This window comes from Sipha flava, unplaced genomic scaffold, assembly GCF_003268045.1.
Source record: "Sipha flava isolate LNK unplaced genomic scaffold, YSA_version1 73_pilon_pilon, whole genome shotgun sequence".
NCBI lineage: Eukaryota > Metazoa > Arthropoda > Insecta > Hemiptera > Aphididae > Sipha > Sipha flava.
In genome coordinates, this window is record NW_020273613.1 from 1738793 (window position 1) to 1758985 (window position 20193).

General features: G+C 31.4%; 1 protein-coding gene and 1 long non-coding RNA gene across 5 annotated transcripts; both read right to left on the minus strand.

Annotated features, from left to right (window-relative positions):
• LOC112692358 (vacuolar protein sorting-associated protein 29) lies at positions 1-1772 on the minus strand. 2 transcript variants are annotated; one of them, XM_025567007.1, is made up of 4 exons: positions 1646-1772; positions 1310-1504; positions 1011-1246; positions 1-159 (listed from the first exon to the last, which is right to left on the minus strand). In XM_025567007.1, exons 1-4 carry the CDS (start codon positions 1646-1648, stop codon positions 42-44), a joined length of 552 nt encoding a protein of 183 aa, XP_025422792.1. In that variant the 5' UTR covers positions 1649-1772; the 3' UTR covers positions 1-41. The 2 variants fall into 2 exon arrangements, with proteins under 2 accessions (XP_025422792.1, XP_025422793.1); XM_025567008.1 differs by having other exon boundaries at positions 1578-1772.
• Positions 1773-2664: 892 nt separating this feature from the next.
• LOC112692390 lies at positions 2665-7355 on the minus strand. Of its 3 annotated transcripts, none has more exons than XR_003149412.1 (5): positions 7282-7355; positions 5499-5560; positions 4492-4569; positions 4103-4414; positions 2665-2808 (listed from the first exon to the last, which is right to left on the minus strand). It is a non-coding gene; the product is annotated as an uncharacterized LOC112692390 (long non-coding RNA). The 3 variants fall into 3 exon arrangements; XR_003149413.1 differs by lacking the exon at positions 7282-7355 and adding an exon at positions 6708-6912 and having other exon boundaries at positions 4492-4564; XR_003149411.1 differs by lacking the exon at positions 7282-7355 and adding an exon at positions 6708-6911.
• Between the last annotated feature and the right edge of the window lie 12838 nt (positions 7356-20193).

Genomic DNA, 20193 nt, shown 5'->3' on the forward strand with positions numbered 1-20193 from the left:
ATATATGTGAACATGAAATTATTTATAAAAGACATCACAGTTCATTTTTTTGTATATTGTATTTTTTCAATTTTTACTTCATCATCTACCAACCTATAGACATATGACACTACAGTTGAACTTTGAATATCCATCACCACAAATGAAGGAATAATATCACTGAAAAAAAAAACGAAATTAAGTTAGTTTATTATTTAATAGAAGTAATTTTATTTCATGAAAAATAAAAATGATAAGCATCTCTACAATAAATAGTACAACTGGTATTTATAATTATTATCACAAACATAATTATTATAATTATGTATAACAGATAAAATAAATTTAATTAAGTTCATAAAAGTTGTCATAATAATAATTAAAGAATACAAAATTTCTTACACTTATTCAATGTTATTTAAAGGTTATGAATTGTACTTGTTTGATCAAAATATTAACATTTTTTTTTAGTATTTAAAAAACATTAATAAAATATTTCTTTTATGATTTTTTCTGATTTATTTCTACTGATCAATATTTACAAAGAAAAAAATAAAAGGTACATTTTATAACAATGCAATATCAAATTAATTCCTTAGGTTCAGAATATATTTTTATACTAATAATGGAAAGATTCTACTTAAGATTATAGTAGTGGTTTTTAGTTAATTTATCATGCATACTGCATGCTCATTGTGGTATTTGCTAAAGGGTACTGGGATTAAAATTAGTCTAAAATAAAGTTCTACCAGGTAAAAAGTTTAGGAATTGCTGGACTAAAATACTATGACAAAAATCAATTAAATTAAATTTAAGTTGTTTATAACTCATAGGTTCTCAGAGATTTATTTAAAAAAATATCATAAAGTAAAATAAAATAATATAATTCCATAAAAACAAAAGATAAGAAAAACTTAATATGACAGATATACTTTATGGACACTAGAATATTTCCTGAATTAACATTAATTGTAATCAATTAGGTATAATATACTAATAGGAAATAGAAAATTAAAATATTAAAATCTTACGGATTCAACGGATTGAAAGCTCCAGTAGCAGAACCAGGATTTAAGAAAAATTTGTTTCCAAGTTCAAATGCATCAAATTTATGAGTATGACCAAATACTAGAACATCTACATCCAATTGTCTTTGTAGTAAAGCTAACGATTCAGGATCTCCCCATGGTATCACTTGATGACCATGGCATAGACCAACCTTAAATTGTCCAACATTTACTACCTTTTGGTCTGGATAATTGAGATTCTAAAAAACAAAAATAAATTTGAAAACATTGAAACATCAACTAAAAGTTTGCATACACATTACTTCATCAAAATCACCACGCACGACATGCACATCATTGGCAATCGATTTTAAAAATTCATACATTTCTTTCGTACATAGATTGCCTGTGCACAAGACATGTTGTATTTTACCAGGTGTCAGTAGTTTTTTGAACTGAGCCGGAAGTCCACTGCTGCGAAATGGCACATGCATATCGCCAATAACCAATACCGAACACTAGAAAAGAGAAAAAAACGTATCAGCAAATGAATGTTGAATAAAATATATTTATATTATTTTATTCCATTACAGGTATTATTCACCAGTAAACAACGAATGCGATATAAGAGAAAAACTAGATAAAGAATTCAAATTTACCATTTCGAACTGTTCGTTGGTTAATCGATTCCTGAAAAAGGAGTACAAATTTTATCGCAATAAAAAAATAAAAATTGAAGAACACAAAAACCGATGGCTAGCACAAAATATATTCGTGTTCGTCAGTATCACACGTCTTATCGGAGATATAACTGGGTCGATGGTCATTGACTCCATGGTTGCTTACTTCCACAACCGACAATATTACCACTAGACAACACGAAGTCAATTTTTACGAATTCTTCTTATACTTCTGCGGTTTCGAAAAAAAAAATTCTTTAATTAGAACTGCCATTTATTTGAGATTAAAAATCGAAATAATCAATTTTAAGGAATCCCCCTAACTATGCTAGTCCTGTTTGCCTAATTTGTTATTCATAATAATTATTGTTTGTAAACCTAAACACTTGAAAAATAACAAGCTACTTCGACTCTTTCAATCTAATCATGGATTCTTTTGAATTTAATTTTGACTATTATAGGTGTCTGTGATATTAATGTTTAATATCGTTTTTTAATCAAATGTATGCTATCAACTTAATCATTAAAAACATATAGGTAGAATATAAAACTTTTACCAACACTTAGGAACTGAGCACCATGTAAACCTTGCCTAAATGTAACTAATAAGATTTAAGAATATACACATAAAATTTTTTACTTTTTATTGAATAATAGTTGGCTTATTAAAAAACAAAAACAAGTGGAACAAAAAAAAAAAAAGGCTCATCAATTAACAAAAAGCAATAAGTGTTAAATATCTAAAAGTTTTACAGACAAAATTTAAAGACATAAACCAAAACTTTGGTATTTAAAATAAACATAAAATAAATAATTTAATAAAAATTATATTTACTAGGTGTTAAAAATAAATAAGGACTATAGTGAAATATAATATAAAACTAAATAAAAATACAATAAAATAAATAAGTTTATAAATGTGATTAATGATATAAATATTTATCATTACTTTATCTTAATATGACTAAAAAAAAAAACAACAATTGTGTTTACTTTATTAATTGCCAAATTATAAAACAATTTAAAAAAACAATATATATAATCAATAGTTGTTGTAATGCTTGTCATTTTACCTTACCAAGTTGTTGTTGACTCAAAGTCAGCAATGTCATCATTTTATTAAGAAAACTAATAACATGAATCTATAAAATATAATTAAAGAATTTCGTTAAATTATGGTATGTTTAAAAAAATTAAAATAACATTATATATTCATATTTATTCATATTCTTAAACGATTATTGAAAAATAGGAACTAATATTAGTAAGAGTACTATCCCATAAATTAAAATAATAATTACATAAAGTATGATAAGAAAATAAAACAAAATTTTTTGGAATAGGTAAAAAGTAACAAAAAAAATTCTATATTACAAATTTCAACAAATTTTAGATTATTTCTAACTTATGTCGCATTTTCCCCAAAAATTGCTTTCAATACTTTACACATAAAAATCAAATAATTTACTTACAATTCTAATTATAATTCAATTAATATAAAGAGTTCTGAATAAATAAGAAAACTAATTTTTAAGTGTTTGATAGATTTCAACAAAAACATAGTGTCTAGGCGAGTTTAACTAGGGTGTCACTTATTGAGAATATTTGCTTCCAAATAACAGTTTAAAAATAAAAAAATTAATAAACCTTAAAATACACCAATATGAATAGGTAACAATAGATAGAAAAATATATGTTTTTATATCTAAATTATTATCTCATTATTTAAATTGCAATATTAGAGTAAATAAAAAATGATTAAATTGAGAAATGTAAATTCAAAATTATTTAATGATTAATGCATGTAAACAGTGGCGTAAACTGGGTGGTGCAAATGTGACACTTGCAACACCACATCTAAAACGTGGTGATGAAAAGATATGTTTTTGCACCACCAGAAAATCATTGAAATTTGTATACCTGAAATATTATTTTCAAAAGCCAAGGAAATCAGCATATTAAAAACAAAATTTGATTGTTTTTTTTTTTATTAATATTATAATAATAAAGGTTATAATGCTAAAATAATTCAAAATTTATTTGTTATTTAAATATATAGGAAAATATATAGTTTATTGGGAAGAATTGTACTTAGGAAATTGGAAAATTGGCGTGTTGCTAATTATAAGTTGAGAATATGCCTCTGCATCATCAGAAATTGGATCCAATTTACACCACTTCTCGTAAATCAATATAAAAATAAAGAAACAAATGTTTAATTTATAGAAATAAATAAAAACTTAGCTTGAATATTATATATATTTGTAAAATATGATTAGGTCAAATTAAAAATTTGAGTAGTTTTATTTTTATAAATTCAGTGATGATTTTTTGGTTTTGTATGTACCTACTAATGATGAATATTTAATTTTAAACTATTATTTAACTAACAATTTAATTTGAAATTATTCATATATTAATAATATACATATTTACATAATGATTATGTAGTTCGATCAAAGCATACAGTAGTTTATTTTTATTATTATTCTGACGATTATGGCCATATTTAGTTCTCCTCCACTGAATAGGGCCCCTTTTCATACAATTGCTACAAAGTTTTTTTTTAGAAGTTGATATTGAGCAACTAAAATCAACTTTTTGACTGCTAATATTGGTTGATACTAGTTGCTGTTGCGAAGTTACTGTTATTACTTGTGGTTTCCGAAACGATGTAACTGATAGTTTGTGAACTACCATTTTTAGCAAACTTGAGTCAATATAATTTTGGTTAAAATGTTCCTTGTTCTATTTAAAATGTTATAAATGTAATGTAATAAAGATTTCAACATTGAAAGATGTATATTTAAAAAATCCATTCTTACAGTCAAATGTTTCCAATATAGAATACTTGAAGATGTCCAAGGACTTTCAATGATACGATGAATCAATTAAATACTAATCTAAATCAAACATTAACAATTAATAATAAAATAATAATGAACATTTTTCTTTTTTCTTTTTCTTTCAGCCTCATTGGAATTTTTTTATCACATAAAAAAACTAATGCTTCACTAAAGCACTCGTTCTTTTATATAAATGATTCCAAATATTTAAAGTTCTTGACTTTATCTATCATCTAATCACATATTGTTATTGGTATTCTCATCCCCTCCACTTCTTGGTATCTTCCTTCAAATTCATACTCTATATACTCTGTTTTCAATTTTCTTGGCATAACCAAACTGATCTTCCGATATTGATTTCTAGATGTCTCACTTCTAATTCTCTTCTCTATAATCTGTTCCCAAATCTTAATACTAAGACTCATAAAGCTTTATTCTTCTATAGTTCTCACATTCCTATATGTCTCCTTTGTTTTTAAATATTGGTTTAATAAAACTCTTTCTCCAATATTCTGGCATTTTTACCTTTATTAATACCTTATTAAAAAGATCTTTTAACTATATAATGCTTACATACCCTAAAATTTTTCACACCTCTATAAGCACTCCATCAGGTTCAACCGCTTTTTTCTTTTTTATCGCCTTCTTCGCGACATTCACTTCTACTTCACTAACTAAACCCCATCAATCCTCCATTTCATGAAATACTCTCTAAATGCTTTTTTTGGATCGTTCAGTAAAACTCTCAAAATATTCTTCACATCTTCATAATTTGTTAACACTCTCTTATCATAATTTTTTTTATACATCAAGCAATCTATAAGTCAATAATAACGTACAGCATCATTTTCCAAAATAAAACCAAAGAAACAAGTTGTTTGAAGTCTAAAAAGTCAATTAAATGTTTGTCAATGCACAGTCAAAGTCTTCTCGTCAAGTTCGTAAATATAGATTCAACTACTTATGTAATTATTAATTATACTCACAGTTTATTTACGGTGATTTATATTTAGCTGCGTGTTCGTGATTTATATTTACAGTTGTATATCTATGGGAATTATAATAAAAGAAGATATTAGATAGTTATTATTTTTAATGAAAACGAAAATAATAGATGGAAGAATTTACTATAGAATAGGAAATTTGAAATATTAAAATAAAAAAATTTAAAACCGACAATCTACGTCTTCATAAGGGAAGACGAGTTACATAAATGACAAGTCATAGTGAAAATCGCATTTATTGGTAATTATAGTTTATTTTTAGAAACCTGTTATAGCAGCGGTTGAAATTAACAATTGAAAAATTCAAAAACCTATGGTTAGTTATAGAAACTACAGGAGCAATTCAGGTATTGTTAGGTGTAGCAATGCAGCGGCATAGCCAAGAAAGGGGGGAGGATAATTGGTGATAAAACCCTCACGGAAATGTATTTGTTATTAAATATATTGTTATATAAATATGTATTTTGTAAGATATACAATCATTTTAAGACAAAGGAACAATGTTATGTAAACATATTATTGAAAATTCAACCCTACACCTTCAAAATAGTTTTCTGACTACGCCACTTATATAATGTATAGTGATATATTTATATATTAAATATATTCTTTCATGGCCATGTGGATAAAGATAATTGTCTTTGGTAAACAGGAAATAAAAATAGGCAAATCCGAAATTTTTATTCATCATTACAAATGATAAAAATAACATTGTTTCGTGGACGCCCACCACCTGTAATTCGATTGTACAACTGTCTTGCGCGGGACTACTTTTCTCGCTCGATATTTATGATCAATTAACCAAAATTTGACATCACTTAAGCCGAGGTTACATTGATAGAGTATTTGGTACAGTAAAAAAATGAAATCAATATTCATAATTGATTGATAAGTTGATGAGATTGAAATTCCGTAAAGACCATTCAATTTTTGGTTTATAGTCGAAGCAATGGGATACCGAATTATAATATCGAAAACTATGTTACGAATATAAATGCTCTTCATATAAACTGTACGTGTGTACAGACCGAAACCTTAACTATCGATAATATTAGTGTATTGTTTTATGGAAATTTAACAGTGGCACTGTTTTGAATTTGATTAGAATACCATTTAAAATAAAACAAAAACATTTTCAATCGCACTTTACCATATGTATTTAGTATTAAAATATTTCAGCTGGTAACTTACAAGAATAATTCGAACATACCGCAGCTGCGATCAAACTTCAGTCCGGACGGAGTCAATATTGATCGGGCAACATGACGTGACGAAATGATTACTCGAGGGTTAGGTATGGATTCCGTACGGTACAATTTCGGATTGAGGAGGCGTGCTGTTTAAATCAATGAAAAACCACGAGGCAATTGTTTGCTGTGATTCGTATATACTCTAATCATCTATTCATATTTACTCTAAAATAGGTATATTATACACTATCCGCGGAATGAAAAGAATAAAGAGAAAACCAACATATTTATAGTGTAGGAACCGTGGTTGATATTATCATGTCAGAATAATATTAATTTTCTATTAATTAATTAATTAACCAACACATTTTATTTATTTTCGTTATATAAATAAAATGAAATCATTTTTTATTGTTCGGGATTAACTCCGAAACTACTCAGTCAATCGTCGTGCAGTTTTTTTTTAAATTAAAGAGGACATCACAGAGAAGGTTTATAGAATAAATTTAGTCCCATAAAATTAATAAATAATTAGTTATTATTAATTAAAATAAACGTGTAAATTGTTTACCTACATATGCATATAGTGCGGCACAGCGGTCCGCGGGTTTTCAGCTACCTGGAACCTGACCATTTGTTCGTCGAATTGTGTTTAATATCGGCGTGTAGATATGAATTGTTCCGCGAAATTTATCGCAAGTACCCCAACCACATTTATACCGAATACTCGTTACATCTATTAATACAAATATTATACTACCGATTGCCGCATTCGATATCAACCCGTACGCTGATGTTATGACGAATCTTTATTTGAATTAAATAAAGAAATGGAAATTTTATCGAGCAAATCTATGATACATTTTGGTTTTCCTTTACCGATAAACATAAATGGGACAACAATTAATATTAAGTGTTTGAGAGAGAGAGAGAGAGAGAGAGAGTGAGAGAGAGAGCGAATTAATTTTTAGAAATAATTATTACGATCAATACCAACTATTACTGTACGTTCAAAATGAAAATACATTAAACCGTGAACAAAGAATTGTATACGATTCAGTGAAATTATCTATTTATCTGTTAACAATAATGAAGGAAAAATATTACTTTTAGATGCTCCCGGGGGCATGGGTAAAACTTTTTTGATAAATTTACTTCTTGCAAAAGATATGGTAGCAAAATTGCTCTTGCGGTTGCATCGTCTGGCGTCGCAACTATGCTATTAGTTTTATTCTAATTCTACATATAAACTTCCTTTGAAATATGATAGTGACAATGCTACGAGTGTCTTTAACGTTTCAAAGCAAAGTGATACTGGTAAATTGATGCAGGATTGTAGTCTAATTCTTTGGGACGAAGCTTCCCAAAAATCTTCAATTGACGCTTTAGATAGAACGATGCGAGACTTGCATCATAATAATAGTCCTATGGTTGGCTGCACAGTGTTGTTCTCTGGAGAATTCCGTCAGCTCTTGCCTGTGATTGCATGAAGGACAAGAGCTGATGAAATCAATGCGTTTCTGAAAAAATTCTACTTATGGCCATACACAGTGGTGTATTCGTAATTTTTTTCTAGGATATACGCTCAGCACATAAGCGTTTATTAGTGGGAGAGGGGGGGGATTAACCTCTTAAAAAAAAATGTTCTACCTACCCAAACTCAAAATTACATAATATGATGGGAACGTGGGATATATCCCCGCCAGACTTTTTTTCTAAGAGGGGGGTGTACAACTTTTCAACAAAAGTATTTTTGGGGGATTTGAAGTGGGCGCGCGCCTCCTTAGTCCCCATGGATTCATGTCTGCCATGGAAGTCTATATATTAAACTTATCTTTAATAAACTCATAAGTATATATCATATATGAAACGTAATATTTATGTTCATGAAACCTAATGTTTTATTATGTGTAATAATATTTTAGTATTAATTTAAAGTAATTTGCACAAACATGCGACGAATAAATACTAAGTGACAAACTGATAACAATATAATAATTTATAATCACAATCTATCCAAAACATCGTAGACAGATCGGTTAATATTGTGATAAATTTATAAACAGAACTTTTTGACTGTTGATCTATTTTTAACAATTATAATATCCGCTCGACAAGACAATATCGCACGCGTCCACCGGTATTATTTAGGCCCGGTGCACACTTACGTCATTTTAACGCGCGGCAACGCTGCGGCACCGCAAACGCGGCATGGAAAACCCAAAATTTAATTGCGTAATGCACACATCACAGCGGCAACGCTGCGGTGACGCGCGTCCGTCTGCGACAAAGTTTTTGCCGCAAGTTGTTATCGCACCGCAGCGTCACCGCGACTTCACTTGCGGTCGCTCAATTCATTGTATCATATTGGTCAGTGCACACTATCGTCGTTTTGTACACAAGGTACGCAAAAATAATACGTTTTCTTTTATAAATTTCCATCGCTTGTGACCGTACGTATGTATGACGTTATGTATATAGGTATACATAACGTTATGTATATGTATATAGGTATGTATATTTGCCGCTAGGTGTGTATTGAATACGGCGTCATCGCCGCGGTGCCGCAGCGTTGCCGCGCGTTAAAATAACGCAAGTGTGCACCAGGCCTGATGTTACAGTATTTAGACGCTTGGCAGTTTCTGATCGTCTTTGCAAATACCCGAAGTCTGGGAAAATTTAATCGAAGTTTATGCGGCACGAGGCTATATTTGGATAGTGGCTATAGTATATAATAATAATAATAAATTCTATACTGTTGTTGTATAACGAATTTTCTTAAAGATATACGCATAAATCCAAAAATAGGGATCCGAGTATACGGCGTATACCCGCGTATACCCTCCAATACACCACTGGCCATACATAAAACTATTATAATTTAAAAATAATATGAGAGTGTTATGTACCGGTCAAGATAATATAAATTTTGTCAAAGATTTATTTTTAATAGGCAATGGCGAATTTCAAGCAACGAATGATAAAATAAATATTAAAACTTTCTGTAATTCAGTACCTACTGTAACAAAATTGATTCAAAACGTGTACCCGAACATTCAAAATATATTTTCTAAGACCCCTTCACACACGACAGTTTTGTCCGTACGATTTTTGATTACGATATAAATTTCTATATCAATATCCATTATTTTATTTCTATTTTAAAGTGAAATAAATTATTTTTAAGTTCCAAATAGTTTTGACGGCGATCGTTTAAAAACCGTTAGTTCGACTAAATTCGAAAATTTAGAAATTTAAAATGTATGCAAACAATTTTTTATTTATAAAACCAATGACAACCTAGATTATGATGTGGCACAATAATTAACAACCATTTTCAATTGATTCTTTGTGTATTTACTATCCATCATCTCTAGATCCCAGACTATATGACTCCATGGAATTTTAAAAAACACAGTCATGGCCCCCACAAAAAAACCACTAATTATTTACTAACCAAAACACTGTCTCATAACCAATGGCCTAAATTGCCATTTAAAATATAAAAATAATATATTAATTATATTTAACTCCTAAACTGTTCGTATTTATTTTTAGTGAATGTAAATACAGTCCATACACCAATAACGACGGTCAAGGAACCGTAAAATATATGTCATAATAGCCAGATGTCTTTATAACCAAATTTAATTTTGATTTTTATTAGTACATTATACACTCAGGCACTTATATATTATAATGAATATTTTTAAATTATTATTTATCATTTTGCCAATAACTAATTAGTGTAATAAAAAATATAAAAAATACGTTTAAATACATAAATTAAAATCAAATACAAATAATGCTTTTAATAATTATAATAATAATAAAATCCAAATAAAAATAAGAAAGAAAAAAGTATGAAGTTGAAAATAAAAAATAAATTAACTGTGAAAGTTGGTGAACCAAATGTTATAAATCCACCATAGGTTGTTAACAATTTAACACCTCTAATTAATCCACCCGAAGAAGAATTAGAATCAATTAAGACTTTAGAGAAAATAAGAAATTTTTCAGCACATTGCATTCTATTAAATTCTCGTGTTCTTTTAAAATTACCATCATCGTTTAATAGAAAGAAGTCAATATCTCCTATAAGTATTATTACTTTTGAAACAAGTCTTATCGGTGAATGTACTATTAATATTTATTATAATATACTGGCCACGCGTAAAAACAAATCTCGTTGCCGGGGAAAATGTTCGACGTTAAAATAAAGTTAACGAAGTGGAAAACCTCCGAGGACAACGTCATTCGATGTTTGCGATATTTTAACCTGTACAGTAACAAGTATTGTCAACGTACATTCGAAGACAGGTTAGGTTCGTGAACAGGTTTCGAATCTTTTCGTAGAAGACACGCACCTACGCGGACAACAGTGCAGAGATGGGGGAACAAACGTGAGTATGGTACACGCGAGACGTGGAGCGGTCATCGTGACATTGTGTATTGCATTTTCGGACCGTACGACTGCAGCAGCTGCGTGCACATCACGTGTTTGAGAGACAGCGGTGGGATGCCTACGTCGTCCGGCAAACATTTCAGAGGGTTCTGGTGGACGAAATGCGTCGCGTGCGACTCACGGAGGATTTACTCGCCGCGGATGTTCGAATGCACCGGTAACCATTAGATCGGGTTCGCACGATAAAATGTACGGTAAACTAAAAAAAAAATCTGTCGGATGGCGGTGCGGTGGCGTCGTTCCCATCCATCGTCACCCGTTTCGCGTCAACAGTTTGCCACGTGTACGTGCATGAACAGTGTTGGGCTTTTGCGGGCGCGTGCGTCGCTCGGTCGGTCGAACCGAAGTCGCCCGCGGTCGTCGCCCAGGACCGCGGTTGTCAGACCGTCACCGTGACCGTGGACGCGAGCACCGAAACCGTGGAGGTCGGTTGTCGGGTCGCGAACGCGAACGAGGCAGACGACACCGAATACTGGACGGCCAACAGCGACGACGATACCGTGAGCGTACGCCGTGTCCTGCGTAACACCAGGCCGATAAACTCTACGGCGTTGTCCACCGTCAAAGGTTTGGTCGTTAGAGGTTCTATTCACCCCTCTCCCCACCTGACCTGAACGGTGGTCTGATGATGACGGTTTTGATTTTTTTCATTTCACGGGGACGCACCGCAGGCAGAGAACCGGCGAAGGAGTCGGTTACCCCGGAGGCGACACCGCGAACGATCGGAGAAAATCGTGATAACCGCGAACTGATCATACGTTTCGCGGACGGCACGATGATCAACGCTAAAGAAGTAGCTTCGCGATTGAATTTATCGAAAAACAAATCGTTGGGCAAACTAAAAGTGTCGGGCCGCCGTAGTAAGGTTGCAAACGTATATAATCGTCCTTGTGTTCGCAGAGATTTTCGTCTATAAGCGTGTACATGTTACGCTGTCATTACGAAGATTTTCTGAAGAGGATCGCCGACGAAGAAGGGTTCACGTTGACCTACACCCAGATCACGGACGGCATCCGTAAGGGGTTTTGGACTTCCATCGACGTGATCACGTCGTCCACGTTTTCGTATTTCTTTTTGTAAATCTTACTCTCGCGTTGTGCATTCTCAGCCGAAAGCCAATACCGCGTTCGACTGGACGTGGGCCCTTATGTATCGACGACCATCGGTGACGGGGACGCGCTACATTTGGCAAAAGCGCAAGCAGCCCAAAGATGTTTGATCTTCTTCAGAAAGCTAATGAGAGATTGATGTAAACCGAATGCCGCAGGCTCCACCGACAGCGACCATCCGATAAGTGTTTATTCGTCTGTTTATGTCGTATTCGTGTATTTTCTTTAGCCGAAATTCTTTTAACCATAACGGTGGTCGGATGGGAATTTGTTATGATCAATAGATGTCATGACGACGCTGTGGTAATCGTAATCACCTGCCGTCGTCTACTATTAACAAATTATCTCCAATTATCCATACCAATCATTTCCCCAACTGATATTTTTGGAACACGGACAACATTGACAGTTGGTGTTCGACGACTTGGTGTGTAACGACTGCACTCCTACATTAAAGAGCAACACTCCTCTTTTATTTGTAATGTTTAACACTAAGTCAGTTTCTGAATGAAACATAAACTAGACTTGGTCGCAATTTAGACATCACTACCTACTATGATTCGCTATCTTTTTGAGAAGAAATCTAAACCTTTTTCTTTTTTCTGAGTTTTTTCTCCACATCACCCACGTAGGTCATAAATGAGTACATTCGATAATAATGTTATATGCCTTATTCAGAAACTGGTCAAGTGTTAAACAATACAAATAAAAGAGGAGTATTGCTCTTTAATGTAGAAGTGCAGTGGTCACACACCAAGTCGTCGAACACCTACTGTCAATATTGTCCGTGTTCCAAAAATATCAGTTGGGGAAATGATTAGTATGGATAATTGGAGATAATTTGTTAATAGTGAACGATGGTAGGTTATGATACGTACAATGATAGCCAAGTACGGTCTTTTATTTTTCGTCGTCGATACTTTTTAGATAGAATATCTCTTAAGTCTGACTAATACAAAGTTCATAGACGGTTATATTCAAGAATGGCACTATCCTTGGCTTTCACCTGATAGGGATCAAAATGAATTAAGTGACATCCTTGGATGCTCATCACGATACGGTCGTGGCTATTTCGATAACTAATAATTCCATTCAATTCATAAGAGTATTCAACATTTCATCAATGTTTTCTTATGACGTTACTACGTAAAATAATGGTTCGTATACCGACGAATATTATTAAAATATTCTGTATTTGAATAATTATATTATATTTTGATTTTTAATAAAATAAATTTACGAAAATATTATTATGTTTTATAAATATATATATATAAGTCAACTACAAACAATTTCTTATTACTATATTGTTACGCTGTTTGAAAGAAAACGTTTATGCGTATTAAGCGCGCCACTTCATACGTTTAAAAATACACTCTAAGGCGGTATTCAATTTTTAGATTTTTCTCTTTAGTTACACTGTAAAACCTACCTATGTGCCAAATATCACGTTTCTACATATACGAGAAATGTCTTATAATTTTGATGATCAGTGAGTGAGTGAATCAGTAACAAAATTGAAAATTTTGAAATCCTCCCATTTCGAAATGATACAATATTAATGGCTCATTTTCTTACAGCGTCCTAAGCTACTTAAGCTTAATCTGTGTTTTAAATTTCAAAAATTTATCTTAAGAGGAAACAGAGATATATGGGTTAGAATAACTGGGCGAATTGGTTCATGTAAAGATCCACTGGCATTGCTGGAACTTGGTCGGCGCACTACCGTGCGCTCAGATAATTTTTTCTTTTTTAGTAGCATCAATAACATTTTTTTTTTCTTTCAATTCTAATTACTTTTCTCAAATTGTTATTATTGAATTATTCTCTAGTGGTGAAAAACGCCCTTCATCCATTGTACTTTATGTTACTGTGATAAGCACAGACTTCAATATATCGTCCGATTATTGACTAACATGATTACATGAACTTATAAGTAATTAGTTATTTGATACTATAAATTGTTTAAAACTAACTTGCTTAAAATAATAATATTTACTTAAGGTTAATAACATAGATAATTAGGATTAACATTAATGTAATAGGTAAATATTTTTTACTAAAAAAGTTTCGATAAAAACGAGATATATCGGTTACCGCCAAAATAGTTTGAAGTCAATATTAGATGAACCAATGAGTAGTGGCGAAAGATCAGCACCATATTTGCGAAATTGAGACTAAAATACGACTATTGACATCATATCTAGTTTATTATATCATAGACAAACAGACAGTCACATTGACGGAAACAGAATACGCTATAGATTATTGAGTTAGGTATATTATTATTCAAGTGCGAGGTTACATTTGTATGCTGTTGAAACTTAAATTATTTATCGCACAAATACCAAAAAGTTAGTGTTAGTATGGCCACCTCTAAAATTATTAAAACATTTGTTGAGCTAGAAAAAAGTGATCATATCCGTGCATTTGGGAATAGAAAATTTCTTATATGAATTATGAATCGTTACTCACAGTACTAATGATGACTTTTTACTAGGATCTATCTATTTTATAATATAATATTGTTCTAAAATATAATATATTATTAGGCATTATGCTACAGGCCGACAAAAATATTTGAAGTTCGCAATGGGGTAGGTAAGAATATGTGAAAAGTATTAATATACTAAATATTCATAAACGTATTCATTATACGTTCTATAATTTATAGTTATATAAGTATTACAAATGAAAAGCAATGAAAAATAAATGATTACATTACTCGCATTTTTCAGAGAACCTAAAAAACATTTCAAAAAAATGGCATTGTAATTGATAATACGGATTTTGGTACATCAATCCAGTAAGTAAAACCTCTGAAAATGTTTTAATAATTATTTTTTAATTTTATTGCTACCTATATGTGCCAACTCAATTCTATCTATTTTATACTCTAGTAGTTATAAATTAATACATTTAGGTTTACTTCGATACCTTTACCTATAAATGTAAATAATGACAAATCCAATATCGAAAGTAATCAATCTAGGATTCTTTAGACCATATATCGGACAGAAGAATTAATGATATTGATTACGTATTCAAACAAATTCAAAATAGTGTAAATGATGTTATGAATTAAATCATAACAAATTAAAAAATGAAAATTGCACGGAAAAAGTTAAAATATTTATTAAAACAGAATGATAATTATATGACGACAAAAATCTCATATATTAGCTGTGGAAATACGACTGACTGACTATATTAGCTATGGTTCGTGTGTAGAATCGAATAAAACTTATGTGAGAAGCATTTCTTACTGACACGACGCGATAACAACACACAATCGTAATGCATTGTTTTCGAACAACGTTATAATAACTATTTAGGGGTTCATAACAACGGTGGTGGACTAGATTGTGACCACGAAGCCGAGAAGAGGGTTGTGTGCCCAAGTTATATATACTCAAATGGTAGAATCTACAAAAATATTTCTTTTTTTGGAAAACCTCCAAGCGTTCATATAAAAAATTCTTATAATATCGATTATGATTTCGAAGAATTGCCAAATGATACATGGAAAATGAAGGTGATATTATTTTGTGTTATATAGACGTATACTCTATACCATCGGTTCTTAACCTTTTGTATATCGCGGACCCCCGATGAAAAATGTTTAGAAATAGAGGACCCCCTTTTTTTTAATTTAACTAATTTGACTAATTCTTTTTCGAATACATTTTTTTTGACAAAACATCTCATGTTATTAAAACCAAAATTATAATAATTATTTCATTTAATAAATTACGTTAATAGACATAGCATAACATACATATTTATAATTATTATTATTTAATTTAATTTTTAAGTTAACTTGAATTTCATTATTTTAGTTTTAATATCTTTTTTAATATTCTTAAAATTTAATTTTTATTAGCTTAATACGATGGTTGATATACAAGTTGTATAACATCGTATAATGATAAAATCTATATATTATATAATAAAAAATATGAAAAAAAATAATAATAATATTTATCCAACAATATTATAACAATACACTCATTTCATGTATTGATGTACATAATATGTACATATTATGTTATGTGTCAGGGCTACCGCGGACCCCTAGAGGGCAGTGGACCACAGGTTAAAAACCACTGCTCCATACAGTATTCAATCACCGAATAGCAGAATAGCAATTAATACACGTCATTTGTCGCCTAGATCTTATCTTTAATTACAGGGCGACGACGATATTTTGGCAAAAATTAATATATTTTCAATTATTTTATTATTTTATTTAATGTATATACATTTTTTATGTTTGATTTTGTTATTTGTTTATCATTTCATTTGAGGATTTGAAGTTGAAATATTAATTATATTGAAATTTATGTATCTACAATGGAAAACCGATAAAAATCATATAATATTGTAATATATTGTATTATATCATTGATTAGTAATACAGTAAAACCTCGATAAGATGGAACTTTGATAACACGGAAACCTCGGTATAACGGAACATTTTTTTGGTCCCGTTTCAAATTACATACAATTAACTAACCCCGTCAAGACGGAAACCTCGTTAACATGGAAAAATATTATGGTCCCAAGCGATTTCGTCTTATCGAGGTTTTTATGTATATAATCAATGATTATACATACCATTACGAGTTTGGATGGTATATTAGAGTTTCAAGGTTTGAAAAATTTTCTTACACTGACATTTTTTTTTTTTTTTATAGGGTTTTCATAGTTTGTTGATGTTGATGTTTTGATTATACGCGTGGACATTTTTTTATTAGCTCAGAGAATAGAATATATCTTAAAATATTTACTGCCGAATAGTATTATATAGCGCTCTCTATTTACGAAGTCAAATCACGTCGTTCTGCCGTAAAATACGACACGGTGAACTGATAGATAGCAGTGATGTAATTTAAAATTTTTGTGGGAGTTTTACATTTTTTTAAAAAATAAGTGATTTTATAATATTATAAAAATATATATAAGGTACGAATAAAAAAATTATAAAATTATATTATTATTTTAAATACAAACAAAGAGTTTTGCACAGCAACAATATATAAACTTATGTTCTCTTTGTATATTTTGCTATGGAAATCATTTTTTAGCAATACACATCTGAGACAAGCGTGGTGTTTTGAAGGGTATACGCGGGTATACGATGTATACCCGTGAACCATTATGGTGATTTAGCGTATACTTTATAAAAGTACAACCAATACGCACGTATACGCTCGTATACCTACTTCATAAATAGAAAAAAAATCCATAGGAAATACATTTATTTTTAGAAAATTTGTTATTGGTAGGTTAATAATAACATTGATAATTGATTATTATTCATAGCTATCGATTGTTGTCTTACTATATTCATTAGGTATCAAATTATAACATCTACTAGCGGCCGTTGACGTTTCTATACAAGAATATACTAGATAGTATGGCCAATGATTAAATAAACATACATAGATAGCCCACGCAATGATAAATATTGGAAACGCCTAAAATGTCTCAAATGGAGCCAGAATTGTAGTAGTAATAGATTCCTGATAACCGAATGCGTTGGCGTTTCATATAAACATTTGCAATCTTCAATTTACTGTTATCCGTGATCAATGTTGATGCATTGCTGATAAACTATAATCAATTTTAACCGTTGTCATTTATTCCTTTTTATTAAGTATAGGTTCTGTTAAAGTTAATTGTATAATATACAATATAATATATTATATTTTATATGTTTTGTAGTTATCTATTTGACTATTACATGATTATGCTTTTATTTTACAATAATTGTAAATAAAAAAAATAAATATAATAATATTTTATTATATTTTTTGCCTTTAAAATCGGTAAATTATTAAATTTTCCATAGAAGCTGTTAAATACTTAGATAAATCAAGAAGTCATATGGTATAAAATTAATACACATTTTTTTTTTTTTTATATTAAAGTTTATACTTGTGAACATGAGATCCAGAAAAGACTTGAATACTCGCGAGCGAAGCGAACGTCTTTTTAAGTGATAAAATCTGATAAGTCTTGATCCTAATGAATACACAATAGTCATTGTCATAAATCCTTAAATACGCGTATTTTTTTGCCAAAACACCACGGTCTGTATTTTTAATAGTGCTTACAAGTTATATTTGTGTGCCCGCTGTTGAAAAGAACGATGTTCCGTCCACGAGTCCGGGCGGCAGCAACGGTAAACGACGAATCGTTTCGCTTCGACAATCGCGTCGAGCAAACGTACAACACTTTCGCTGACAGATAGCGGTGTTGGTAACGTAAACTCTCGCTTGTAAAGGTTTCCCAGTCGACCGCTGGTATATATACCAACGGAACGTCACCAATACGTTCGGGGATGCGAGTGGCAACGTACGTCAAACCGGCCGCACGGCCGAACCCGTGGTGCACGTACGGACCGGATCACCGTCGATGCGACCTCATGTTCACCCCCCGCCCCATCCTCACCTACCGTTTCGCTTGTCGTACGTGTTTCACAACAACGGAGCGTCGTCAGCGGTGTTGAGAAGGAAGTGTGTGTTCACGTGGAATGTCGTAACCGCGCGCGGCGCGAAAGATCCATGGACTCGTGACTTCTGCAATCGATCGGATGTCCGCACGTGTCCCTTGGGAAATTCTCCCTCAGTCGAAGAAAAATATAAAAACTACGTGACGCCGGAATAAACTGACGTCACACTTCCTCACCCTCTCGTGCGGGAACGGTATTCACGGCGTCGTCGACCGACGACCCCCCAACCTGTGAGAGGGTGTTTATTACGCGTACGTTGTCCACACCACGTGGCAATAACAACAACCACACCACCACCACCAACCATCCCCAACAAAAATTTTTGCAATTTTTTCAACCATCAAGATAAATTTTTTTCGGCCCGAGTCGCTACGGTCGTGTTGACGTTTCCCATCAATCGATTTTCCCACGGTCTTCTGCTACGATAAACACCTTACAAAAGGTTCGTAAGTACTCGTGTCTGTTGTGGTGCCACTGGATCGTTCAACCATCGTGGTTGTGTCCATCGGCTGTCCTCGTGGTCAATTTCGTCGGCACCAACTCTTTGTCGATGCGTGAACGTCTCTGTGTTCATCCCGTTTTGCAGTCCCCGCTTCATTCCCTGTTTTTCTGTCGTTTAATGTCACTTATCGGCGGTATTCGTGTGGTTTAATATTCGTCTTAGTCCTTTGTTGGTGCTGCAACGGGATTTGGAAATTTTTGAGTATCGAAACCCATGTACAATTTTAAATATACAAACCGATTTTAAAAACAATATTTTATAATAAATAATAACTGAAAAAAAATGTTTACTTCTTAACAACATTATCTCTAATAATAACTTATTTTAACCTCTTCTTTTAAATTTAATTATCTCTTTATAAAACGACAAATTTTTCTCAATGAATTCCTTCCTTTATTTTTTCATATTCATTTGCGTTTTTATGACGTTGTGATTTACCTGACAAGACATTTTTTATTTATAATATACTCGAATTTTCCATAGTAAAATATTAACCAACAAAATCCCCGAATCGCCTATGCGGTTAATCTCAATTCATATTTGGAGCCGTACGTTAGCTGAAAATTCGGCAGTCGAATTGCGAAGTTAGTGATGTTATACAAGTGCGTGATGATTTATAATTTGTTAAGTTTGCGCCAATATGTTCTATAGAAATGGATCGTTCCTTTTCAAAGTATAAAAATATTCTGGGCGACAACAGGAGGTCATTCAAATTTTCCAGCTTAAGAAAATATCTAATTGGTCAATATAATGCTCAAGGAGAGTTTAAGTTAGTACTATATTTATTAAAAATATATAAAGATATATTAAATTTAAAAGTTGTTATTCTAATCAAATATTAAATTTTTGTTTTAGATTAAACTCAAAGTATGAACTATACAAAGCGGAGAACAA

Coding starts and splice junctions, on each gene's coding strand:
- LOC112692358 (XM_025567007.1), bottom strand. Junction 1,247..1,309: donor TGCGTGGTGATTTTGATGAA/GTAATGTGTATG, acceptor TTTGTTTTTTAG/AATCTCAATTATCCAGACCA. Junction 160..1,010: donor GCTTTCAATCCGTTGAATCC/GTAAGATTTTAA, acceptor TTTTTTTTTCAG/TGATATTATTCCTTCATTTG.